This window comes from Triplophysa rosa, linkage group LG13 (assembly GCF_024868665.1).
Source record: "Triplophysa rosa linkage group LG13, Trosa_1v2, whole genome shotgun sequence".
NCBI classification, from domain to species: domain Eukaryota; kingdom Metazoa; phylum Chordata; class Actinopteri; order Cypriniformes; family Nemacheilidae; genus Triplophysa; species Triplophysa rosa.
The window spans coordinates 11,650,200-11,663,125 of NC_079902.1; the positions used below are offsets into that span (position 1 = coordinate 11,650,200).

The window sequence follows — 12,926 nt, forward strand, 5'->3', positions numbered from 1 at the left end:
ATTTATTTTTATTTATTTATTTTTTGTTACGTAGTCAATAAGTTTTGACTATGCAAAATAGTTTAATAATGATATGATTGGCTCTGTGTAAGCGAAATATATAGTATTATCAAAAATTTTAAAGGCAGTATTGCAATCAATGAACAGGATTATAGTGTCATTCATTAAAATTATTCATTAAAACTACCAATAAAGATACTAGAACAGAGCTCAACATAGATACTAGAAAGAGCTACAGTTTCAAGATTGTTTAATTGAATTTAGAAATTCTGTATATTAAATAGATCAATTTGAACACGTATGTTTTCGTAACATTATATTGGTAATTGTATACTTGCCAATATCTTTTGTTTTTCTTTGCTAATGACGATGCAGAATAAAAACACGAAGGAAATCTCGAAGGATAACGTAATAATATGCGCAGCAGTTGCGCAGTATGAATTGCACGAACACCCTGTTTGGTTGGTCTCGTGATGCTACAAAGCAGTGGGCGGGACGTCGTTGGGAATCAGGAACAATCTACAGCTGCTTATGCTCCTGCCTATGTCCAGCGATCCTGAGCCTACTGCGTTCACCTGTCCTTAGCCCTGTAACCTAAATGCAATGCCAACATGGGCTCTACATATCAAAGCAAAATCACGATGAGAATTCGGAGATGTCTGCCGCCGTTTGTTGTAGCGAGCTCGATCTGTTTGTGTTTGTGCAGGGCTGAAGACAGTGGCATGGAAAACATCGTGACAGAGAAGAAAGCAGAAGAAAGCCACAGACAAGACAGCGCAGACCTGCTGATCTTTATCCTGCTCCTCACCCTGACGATCTTAACCATATGGTTATTCAAACACCGACGCTTCAGGTTTCTGCACGAGACTGGACTGGCTATGATATATGGTGAGAACAGGATGCGCGATGATCAGTCGCTCCTGTTATGATCTCAAATATTAGTTGTGTACGAGCGTGTTTCTACAATAAAGTTTACAATCGCATGCGATCTGTTATGGCATGCATAATACGGCATGCATAATCACAACTGTTCAAAGGTTTGTTTGGGGGCAAAGATACCACTAAAACAGGGCCTGTAAAGTATATCTTCGCTTCTGCTGTCTGTTATTAGCCTGCTGATGTTTTGAAAGCCAATGTACCCTTAAAATGTTGTTACAATATAGAAGCTTTTCAATGTGAAAGCTTTACTGTGTCTGAAAATTGTGAGAGCACTAAGTCAACCGTACAGAAACGGTTGTGCTGACAATTTAGTGAGCCTCCTATTTAGATAGTATCACATAGATGTGTTCTTCTGAGTCAACTAGTGCTCAGTCTACAAATACTTTCATTTTACTCACCCTCATGTCATTCCAAACATTTACATTTAGTCATTTAACAGACGCTTTTATCCAAATGGGGTTAGCAACGGAAGCAATTGGAACAACATAAGGACAACAAAATGAAAGCATAAGTGCAATAAAACGGGTCTCACAAAGCCTACCACAGTATACAGAGCAAAGTTGTTTTTCTCCCATGTGTGACTTGCTTTGTTTACAGAAGAATGTTGCTAACCAAACGACTTTGCCCACCATTGACTTCCTCTAAATGCACAAAAAATCTAATTTCTCAAAATATCTTCAGAAAAAAGTATGATTGGTTTTGAACAACGAGGATAAATAAATGATGAGTATTTTTATTTCTTGGCCGAACTGTCCGTGTAATGTCTTGTTTATATTATTACCATGGTTCATCAGTTGTGCCTTGTGGATTGTTTCTCTCTCTTTAGGGTTGCTTGTGGGTGTCGTCCTGCGTTATGGCATTCATGTACCCAGTGACATGGGCAATGTTACGTTGAGCTGTAATGTCAACGCCAGTCCAGCCACGTTGCTGGTGAATGTCAGCGGTAAATTCTATGAGTACACACTGAAAGGAGAGATCGGTGCCAGTGAAATCAATGACATTCAGGACAACGAGATGCTCCGCAAGGTAAAGCATCACAGTCCATCAATGATACAGTAGCTGCTATCAGAATTTCATTCCATTTGAATTCTAAGCATACAGTAAATTCATTCATAATTAAATGAAAACAACTGACTTTATATAGAGAGGTAATGGCTAAATTTTTTTATTGTGACCCCCATTGAGATAAATGCACATTCAAATGATCAATTATTGAACATTGATCTTGTAATGAAATATCTTTCTGTTTTGCCTTTTTGTATTTCAGGTGACCTTTGATCCAGAGGTCTTCTTTAATATTCTCCTGCCTCCTATCATATTTCATGCTGGATACAGTTTAAAGCGGGTAAGAGATGAGCGAGATCGGGGAAAGAGCAGAGAAAAAGGAAACGTCTTTAGCCAGTTCTTGATGATTAAACTTACACAGATTCTTCCATCTCTCCATCTGTGTTTCAGAGGCATTTCTTCAGGAACTTGGGCTCCATTATCGCCTATGCTTTTGTGGGAACTGTGGTGTCCTGTTTAATCATTGGGTCAGCTCACAGTCTTTTGTTCAATGCTTCATGAAGTGGCTATTTCAGCGACGAGGGCAAGGACCTTGGTTCTGAAGTGCGTGTGTTTGTTTTTCAGATTGTTAATGTATGGTTGTGTGATGCTGATGAAAAAGATTGGCCAACTGCGTGGAGACTTTTTCTTTACTGACTGCCTGTTCTTTGGTGCCATCGTGTCAGCCACTGATCCAGGTATTAAAGTCAACAGTGTGTACCTGCAAACATTGGATGTTTTAAAAATCAAACAATAATTTGAAAAATGACACTTTGGAACTTCGTTATAAGTTAACAGTTCATGAGTGATGTTTTGTTTTGTTTTGTAGTGACAGTGCTGGCCATCTTTAATGAGCTGAATGTGGATGCCGACCTGTATGCGCTGCTGTTTGGTGAGAGCGTCCTAAATGATGCTGTCGCTGTTGTATTGTCCTCGTAAGTCCTTTATTTCAACAATGTTATGTATGTACAAGCAGCTAGTGTGTGACATTGCCATTATAGCTTTTTTGTGTCAGTAGATGTTTTTAATAATGGAATTAATTAGCATTATTCTTATTTATCATTTTACCAAACAGCTCGTTGTGAAATAGTAATTGACACTTTTCATTTAACACCAATTCTTCCCCTGCTGGACCTTCATCCGCTCCAGCATTCTGCTTTATTACGGGAGGCAAAGTGGGGCGGGGCATCACAGCCCTGAAGGTGTGGCTTATCATGCAGAGGGCGGAAACCAGACACTGGGACCGCCCCTCAACGGGTGTGCCGCACATGTAGCTTTAAACCTACCGAGTGGATTGTTAGTGTGTGCATTAGCTGGTCTGTACCAGAACATGCAGAGTAAATGACCCAGAGTTCTGCTTCACACCAGCACCTGTAATATATTTACATATTGATCTGATTGAGTACTGTCTTATTTTCTATTAACGATAATGAGAGATAGGCAGAATAAGGAAATTGAATCCCTTTCCACTTACGTTTGACTAACTTTTAGAGCAATTCTGGAAGGTGTGTTTATGGGGCAGAGCTGTGGGTATTTATGGATTGAATGATAGACATTTGCTTTATAGTCTGAGGTGATGCTGTGATCCTCTAGAGAATTGACAGCTGTTTCTTTTCACCCTCTATCCTACAGACGTCTTTTTAATAATGTATCGGTGAGGTTGAGAATTGCAACCACTGGCTCACTCCACCCCTCCCTTTCCAAGCATTACGGGGGCTGACACAAGACTAAGATGTCATCACGTTTTCGCTTCTTTGCTGAAGGAGATAACATATTTACGAAATGCGCTCTGTAGAGCAGTTTGTCCGTTTAGGGCTACTGTAGAAACAACATGGTGAATTCCATGCAAGGGAACCCTGCGGTGTATGTAGATAGAAATAGCTCGTTCTAAGGTAATAAAACCAAATCGCCTCATTATCTAAAGTCTTTATACACCTCTGAGAACATAGTTATGTAGATTATATTGCATTTCTGTGAATAGATCCTCCAAAAAAAGACCCCTTTAAAGGGGGTCATGTCATGAGGAATCAAATTTTCCTCTGAGGGTTTGATGCAGATGTGCTTGTTGCGGCATAAACGTACACTTTCACAAATTTAAACATACCATTTAGTCAAAAACAGAACATTTATAAAATTGTAGGGAATAGATCACCCAAAAATTACATGTTGGTCTGTGTTGGGGGTGGTTGTGAAAACTAAATTGCGACTGTTATGATGAGACCTCAATAAAGACATGTTTGTGTCAGATAAGGACACTTGTCTGATACCAATGTGTCAGAGTTCATTTGTTGCCAAAACATAAGCGCACTTTTCCAGCTACTTTCATACTGTTAATATTTGTGATGAATCAGTGGTAATAATGTCTTTCCCTAAACAAACGGGTCTTGCATTAAAGCCAAAAAGGCAATTAAAGTATTAAAACATATTTTAAAGTGGTTTATTCTTTTAGATTTGGGTTTGCACTTATAAATTTAATGGCATATGTAAGTGATTTTGTATTCTGTTATTAGGTCAATTGTGGCATATCAGCCCAGGGGAGACAACAGTCACACTTTTGAAGCTATGGCCATGCTTAAGTCTTTTGGCATCTTCCTGGGGGTCTTCAGTGGTTCTTTTGCCCTGGGAGTGGCAACTGGAGTTGTAACTGCATTGATATCCTTTACTGGTTCCAGGTCGTGCTTCACTTGTGTGGCGTAACGCACTAAATCATGTTGTGCTGAAGATGTGGGTTTAAGGGTGTGTTCACATATACCATGTTTGGTTCGATTAAAACGAACTCTGGTGCGATTGCACTGTCAGTGCGGTTTATTTGTGTAAGTGTGAACGCTGCCACCTGAACCCTGGTGCGCACCAAACAAGTGGACCGAGACCACTTTCAAACGAACTCTGGTGCGGTTCGATTGAAATATGAACGCAACACGGACCAACGGCATCAAACTGAATTTTTTTGGTCCTGACCAAAAGAACCGAACTACAAATAAGAACACACCCTAAATCCAGCATTTTGTCTTAATTCAAATTCGCATGACTTCCAGCCTTTTTATATCAGTAGAAAATAATTGCATAGATTCTTCATGTTGAAGTGATTTTCGTTGACTCCTTCTCACGTCACTAAATTCACCAAACTGAGGGATTTACCGCTGCTGGAGACGGCTCTGTTCTTCCTCATGTCTTGGAGCACCTTCCTGCTTGCAGAGGCCTGTGGATTTACTGGTGAGGTTTAGACCCCAGAGACTACTAGGTATCAGAGTCGTTGAAAAACAGAGTTGCGACACACTTGATCTCTCGTGTGGCCACGTGGTTCATGGAGCTCTCAATAGTTAACAAACTGTCAGTCTGTTTAAATGGGTTTAAGCGGGAGAGACAGTGGAAGCAGCTGTATTTGCAACAAATTTCACTAAATACCAACACAAGTTATGTACTGATTACTATTTTGAATAAATTTAGAATAGCATTTTGTCTGATGAGTGTTAAGAGAGACAGTAGTAATCAGTTTTGTGTGTTTAATTTGACTAGGAAGGATGCATAATGTGCAATACATTAACAGTATGCATGCATTCAACGCATGCATGCGTTTCTTATGCTTCTATGATCATCAGTACATACCAATGTTAAATTATGTTAAGACATTTACATAAAAATGTTAACCCCATTTTAGTACCACCTCGGTTGAGGTTCCAAGCGTACTGTACCGATATCAAAATGTGAAGTGTTTACACACAGATCACTGATTGGGCAGAGAGAATCATTACCAGCGTCATTGGATTTGCAACACAAAATACGCATTTTAATACGCAACATTGGCATTTCGTTGTATGCTTTGTGACAGTTTTTTTTTAGGAAACAGTGAAATGAATGGGCTTCAATGCAATGTTTGGAACTATAGAGCCCTCCATGACACGAGTAAAGCTTAAGTTATAGTCGTGCGTAGGACCTACGCCGTAACCTACGGCGTAGCCTACGTACATAGACGACGCCGTCGTGAACATTAATGGTTCTGCGTTGAGAGTATGCGTCGTACTGCAATTACACCGCCGAAACGCTAGATGGCTCTTTGTGTTTTCACGGGTTTGCTCTTCTTCGCCGATGTTTTGTGTGTATGCTAGTGTTTGCAAGCGATGGAAGCTGATCGCATCTTAACGGAGTTGGAGCTGATCGAAGTAGAAAAACAGTTACTTTTAATTAAATCACTTCAACAAAAAGCTAGAAACCAGAGATGTCGATGCTCGCCATGTTGTTCTTTTGTGGACTCTGAACTTGCCGGAAGAAGACTCCAGAGAAGAAGATGCCTGAAATGTGTAGAAGGAAGTACGATGCTGCCAAACCGACCAATCACAGCGCTTGCGGTCCGCGTAGGGTCCGCGTTGAGTTGACGCGTTGTTACATTTTTGGAGAGGTGCGCGTCAGGCTACGGCGTAGGGTACGCACAGGGTACGCGGCTCTGCGTAGGCGGCGTAGGTCCTACGCAGAACCATAAATTGGCCATTACTTCTGCATTCCATTCTTCTAACGGACGTGTATTGTCGTAACTCTGTTTTTCAACGGCTCTGCTAGGTATCATTGCAAAATCCACAATTTTTCTATAACTCCTGTTCATGTTGCTGCTCATTCAGGTGTGGTGGCAGTCCTGTTCTGTGGCATGACACAAGCCCATTACACCTTTAACAACCTTTCACCTGAGTCTCAGGACAGGACAAAACAAGTAAGATTATTTCAAACTTTGGATGTTAAACATCAGTTTTTAGACTAAAAACGACAAATTTTCTAGGGATAATTTACCCAGCAGGTAGGTTAGTCCATGTTCAACCCAGCCATGAGCAGCATTTTTTTAGAGTGTAATGTGTTGTTGCTGAGCAGCTTTGCTGAAATTGTCTAAGTTAATGTTTCTCCTTCATCGATGTGAGATGTGTAGTTAATGTTTCTCCTTGCGCTCTGTGTCAAATATGAAAAGTGCTTACTGTGTTTAACACACCTCATGTGCTCTCTTTTAGTTATTTGAACTGCTGAATTTCTTGGCCGAGAACTTCATATTTTCCTACATGGGCTTGACATTGTTTACCTTCCAGAACCACGTCTTCAACCCAATCTTCATTGTTGGCGCATTTGTATCCTAATACCAAGTACATTTGCTGTAAGTACGTTATAAGGGACAAAAGGTATTAAATAGTCTCAGCAAATGTAAGCATAGTTTGGACATTATAAATTAGGGCATTGTAAAAGAAAGAGGAAGTATTTTGGTTCATGTCAGCCAAAAGTTGTCTGGCAGTTGTTGCTCATATGTCTATTAGAGCTCATTGTGTTTCCCAGAAGTCAATTGTCCAAAACCAGTTGATTATGAACAGAGGACAAATGGTCACAGTTTTTGAAGAATGTTTAGAAGTTGCAGTGTTAGCTTCATTTTTACAGTGACTCCTTGACAGTGTTTCTTCTCAGTTGGCTGTGTTTTTGGGCAGAGCTGCGAACATCTACCCTCTCTCCTTCCTGCTAAACTTGGGCCGCAGAAACAAGATCACCTCCAACTTTCAGCACATGATGATGTTTGCAGGTTTGTGGATGGAATGACAGCTGTGGTCGGCAAAAATTTGAGCTTTGAAGTAATGAATAACACACCGAAACAAAGCTGGGTTTTGTCGCCCAGGAAAATTATGGCATATGGTGCAAAACATTACTGCCACATTTCATGACATCTTAAAAGGTATGTGTGGAAGTTATTGTATCGTTTTTCCCTTTTGCTCGTCAGGTCTTCGTGGCGCCATGACCTTTGCCCTGTCGATCAGAGACACGGCCACTTATGCACGGCAGATGATGTTCTCCACCACGCTTCTGGTGGTCTTCTTCACCGTCTGGATCTGTGGAGGAGGCACAACTCAGATGCTCTCCTTCCAGAAAATCCGGTCAGTTCCCCATCACTATGAATGACATTTTCTCTAAAGTAGAGTGAAGAATCAAAATTGAGTTGCGTTGTTCCTGCATTTCTGCAATTTTGTTAGTGTGTAAACATCAAGAGCTTCCTTTTAATAAAAATCATTTGGGAACTCAAATAAAACTACACTGTTGAAAAAGGGAATAAATGGCAAATGCGTTGGTAATTTTATGCCAGGACATTTCTGTTAACCCTAAATGCAATGCAATGCACAATTCAAAATACAGGTGAAACATCTGCAGAAAGAAAAAAATCAATGCGAAAATGTCCTTCGTGCCAATACAGCAGATGGTGCTCTATTTTTAGGTTATTTTTACATTGTAGCTGAAATAAGGAGCTACTGTGTGTGATTAACACAATGTTTATTTGAATTTGAATTTATATTGTTTTGTTTTTGACAGTGTTGGTGTAGACACAGATGTGTGTGTGCAGATCGGTCCTGATGGAGTGGAGAGGAGAAGCACTAAACAAGAGAGTGTCTGGCTGTTTAGGATCTGGTACAACTTTGATCACAAGTATCCTTTTGCAGTGACAAGTTAAATCACTTTGAATTCTGGGATGCAGTACCCAGGCCAGCGCTTTATAATTTATAGATGGTTTTACTAATATTTTATTAAAGATGCATTAAACGGCACAAGGAGAATGACTACAAAATGTTACTACAAGAGATTGTCTCTTTGTAGTAATATTTTGTAGTCATTCTCCTTGTGCCGTTTAATGCATTTTTAATAAATAACCGTATCACATTTTGTATGTAAATACTTTTCGTATGTCATCTGGACATAGGCCTACTAAAATGTCTTCTCTTGTAGTAATATTTTGTAGTCATTCTCCTAGTGCCGTTTTAATGCCTCTTTAATAAAATATATTAAAACAAAGAACGAATAGCTAATGGTCAGCTGAGAGGTTCAGTCGCTATCTTGTCATGTCTACAGTGAGTGCTTTGAGTATTATGTTAATGTGAGCATTGATGTTTGTAAGAAAGGCCTTAACCCATTCGTCCTGCAGTTATCTGAAGCCCTTTCTGACCCACAGCGGACCACCGCTCACTGCCACGCTTCCCTCCTGCTGCGGTCCTCTGGCACGATGCCTCACCAGCCCACATGCGTATGAGGTTTGTACCCCTTTTGATGTTGTACTGGCAGAAAATATGAATTTATTATTCATTTTGTACAAATGGGGGGTAGATGTAATCAACAAAGACCTAAAAACATTTGCTTTTACAATGCAACCAATAAAAACATTATTATAACATTATATGTAAATATCACAGTCTTCATAGATGAAAACACTCTCACTTTAGAGGCACTTTCCTCGAAGTTGCTCTAGGGAAATTGTATTTGAATGAGTATGTTGATAAGTGCATCTGCTTAATGTTTAATTATTCACAAAATCAATCTCTTTCAGAATGAAGAGCAGCTAAAAGATGACGACTCTGACCTCATTCTGAATGATGGTGACATCACTCTGACATACGGTGACATCACAGTAAGCACAGATGCGTCAGGGGCTCACACAAGCGGCACACCCTTGGGTGTGAACTCTGACGATGCTCTAGATCGAGAGCTGACATTCGGAGATCACGAGCTGGTGATCCGAGGCACCCGATTGGTCCTGCCCATGGATGACTCCGAGCCCCCACTGTCTCTGGACTCTCACCGTCACCGCCACAAGAACGAAACTATGAGCTGAACGGGGAAGACGGGACGAGTCTGTCAATCTCCTTCTCTATCATCTCTCTCATCTGGAGCGATCGCTCTCAGCAGCTTTCCTGTCTCTGAAGTGGCTGGTTTGATGTCTCTACCTCTCTTCTGTTCTTTATATGACATCACAGAAATGTAGTATTTACGTCTCCTCTGTCAGTTTGTTTTTATTTCTCGAGGTTCAGCCGGACCACATAGCTTCTAACAGAGTTTGGAAGCATGCTCTGATTCCTCACCATCTCTAAGGTTACCATGACAACCGAGTAAGCATACTTGTATTGTCTGTAAAGCAAGGCGTAAAATTGCCATGTCCTGGCGTGCATGCTTATGTGTGTCTTCTCTTGATGTGTGAGCGCTTGTTTAGAAGATGCGAAAAGAAACAGCGACATTCGTGTGGGTCTGATGCTTTTACTGCCTTCTCTGTCTGTGAAAGTCTAAACTGAGACATGCTTACTGGTGGCTCTGCGTTTGCTGTGCGGTTACAATTAAGTGCCTGTTGGATGTAGTTTCCCCCGTAGAGCAAAATGACACTATGTGCCGTCCACTAGAGGGAGGTCGTGTGTTTTGATATCGATTTGTTTGTCTGAGCTGGGGGACTGACTACAGACGTTATTACTCTGAGTGGCTTGTGAATGGCTGTAGAGACGCGTGGAACCGGGTACAGATCTGAATCTTATATTGTGACCTTTGACTCTGAATCTGTGCGGGTTTTTACGCCTCGTGTGTGTTATTTGGCATGGTCAAAAAAAGTAGATTAAAGAGAAAGAGACACATAGAGATTTTTTTTGTCGTAACATTTTTCTATAACAGACTGCATATAGCTTTTTTGCCTTTTCTTTTTATAGATCCCCTTTTCTTTTACAGCTTGTAATGTTTAAGATGTCTAAAGAACAAGATGTCACGTTTAACTATGAATGTCGAAAATAACGCACATATAACATTCTGCATTGGTATTGCAAAGAAACATTAAAAACATATATGGTGCCCATACTTTTTGTGGTATAGGGCTTATCTAGTATATACAAAAAATAATTATTTAAAAAAAAAGTGAAAACTTTTTTTATATTCCTAATTTTGCATGACATGTGTGGAGAAATATATCCCTCCACTGTTTCCTTCCAAAGTCCTGTTTGTGTGATTAAAAAAGGTTTTCTTATCAATTGTCTAGATCAGTGTAGGATGCCACAGCAGCACCAATGTGATATAAGAAGGTTGGAATAGGACTCAGATTGTAGCTTTTCAGGTTTTAGACAGATTTTAAAGGGCTGAATGAATAAAAGAAGTTTTAAATGTCCGTATGTTATGGAAGCATTGTGTAAGAAGCAACAGACTGGCTTCTGAATCACTGGATTTACACCATTCATTAATGTCGTAAATTAATTCTATATCATTGGCATTATCAAGATTTTTATATTTAGACCGGTGTCTCTATTTGCACACTGTTTATCCAAAATACGATGTAAGATTCGTAGTAAATTTCAGGATCTGATGTGTTGTTCTGTACTTGCTTTTCTCTACTTGCTAATGTTGCTCGCAGTTTTCAGTTGTAGAAAAGTCAAGGAATGTAAAGCCAAAGCTTACTACAATGTTAATGAGTTCATATCTACAATGTAATGAATTTAGGTTGATTCGAAGACACAATAACACAAGTACAGTACGTCCCTTTTAATACATATTTTTAGTATGTGCTAAAAGTATCAGAAGTGGGATGTATGTAATAAGTCATTCTTAATAAAAAGATGGACCTAATGATGGTCATAAAATGAAGGAACACTGGCAAAAAAAGCCAACAAAAATCAATCTTTTGAGAAATTTGGTCCATGTTGCTGTAGTTTTTGTCGAGTTCTAACTGTTGTTGGACTGTTGAAATACAGTAGTCTGGTTTTTGGATGAGAGCCATTGGTCATCCTTAACTCTATGGAGCAGGATATGACACCACCCTGGCAACAGTGTTTGTGTGATCTGTTGAGAGAATGAGAGATTTTCCATCAATGTGGCAATGATGATGATGGCCGACCGTCTGTTATCTCCTGCTGTGCAGGATGATACGATGAAGAGGTCACAGTATTTGTAGGCTTTGCTTCTATTTCTCATAATACGCAGGAATAGTGTGTACTTGAATAGATGTGAGGCAATGGAATTATAGCAGATTTGCACTTTTTCATTCTTGTTTTTTATTTTAATTGTTTTGCAAGTGATGTACCGTAGATCTTATAATGCAACTCAGAATCTCCATCAGAGCCCCGCTGCATTCAGGTGAATCAATGACTAGCTGCGGAGATCTTGCTTTTTTGTCCTTAGTACGAGAAATTCTGCCCTATTTGCCAGTGGATTTGTTAGATTATGTTTTGTTTTTGTTGTAAGAGAGGAGCCAGTGAACTTGTAAGTCTTTCAGCCTATGAAATAAACGTTTAGATTGGGGAGTTGTTTAATGGTACAGAATTTGATAAACTTGACAATACTACATTTAAAAATATTGTTACAATAAATAATCTTTGAATCTTATTTTTTCAGGGTGTGATCATTTTAGCTAATTAAACTTGATTTTATTTTTTAAGTCTTAATGCTCCACCAAAAACACAATATAAAGAAAAACACTGACAATGAGTCAAAATATTACTTGCTAGTGCAAAGTAGCAGAACCAAGAAGAATGGGTTTAAATGAGTAAATGGGTAAATGGGTAAATGTATTGTTATCACTGGTACGTAGATGTGTTGCAGGTACTGACTGTTTACATTGGTGTAAATATTCTCATCTGTTCATGTGCGTGCAATGTTCAATAAACAAGCCCATGCTTTCCATGAAACCTGTCTGCCTGATTTTTATTTACAAATACATTTATATCTGCGTGTTTTCAGACCACATTATATTTAACACTCGAAGGCAGTTTTCACACAAAATGGGTACAATTTGGTGTTCTCTAAAAAATATCACATTTTTATTTGAAACCAATACAAGTGTTTTTCCTCTTGGAAAGTACCACGAATCCCAAAAATGAAATGCTGTTTGATTTTTTTTCTCTGTGTGCTTTGACATGGTTCCTAAAGCAGCTGTTTCTCATACTGGTGTCTGTTCATTAATTTATCACCAGAGGGGATATACACAATAGACACAAAACAGTTCTCTTTTTCTTTGGAAGTGTTCTGCCCTTTGATGAGGAGAGGTCAGTCCCGATGAAGGGATCAGGTAACATCTTCCCTATATGGTCAGAATTCTCTACAATAGTACATCCAGAGCACATCCTCTCCTACCAGAACAACATTTACATCATCTCACAGCAAAAAATAGGCACTTCATAGGCACTTTCTGTTATTTG

The 12,926-nt window shown here is 39.4% G+C and overlaps 1 protein-coding gene across 1 annotated transcript; it reads left to right on the top strand.

The window, feature by feature from the left end:
• Window positions 1-494: 494 nt before the first annotated feature.
• Window positions 495-12,410, top strand: slc9a6a (solute carrier family 9 member A6a). Its single transcript, XM_057349747.1, has 15 exons — window positions 495-888; window positions 1,766-1,965; window positions 2,207-2,284; window positions 2,395-2,471; window positions 2,569-2,681; window positions 2,813-2,918; window positions 4,494-4,635; window positions 5,091-5,196; window positions 6,597-6,685; window positions 6,975-7,088; window positions 7,417-7,528; window positions 7,724-7,877; window positions 8,308-8,421; window positions 8,915-9,020; window positions 9,314-12,410. Exons 1-15 carry the CDS (start codon window positions 612-614, stop codon window positions 9,596-9,598), a joined length of 2,073 nt encoding a protein of 690 aa, XP_057205730.1. The 5' UTR covers window positions 495-611; the 3' UTR covers window positions 9,599-12,410.
• The last annotated feature ends 516 nt before the right edge of the window (window positions 12,411-12,926 follow it).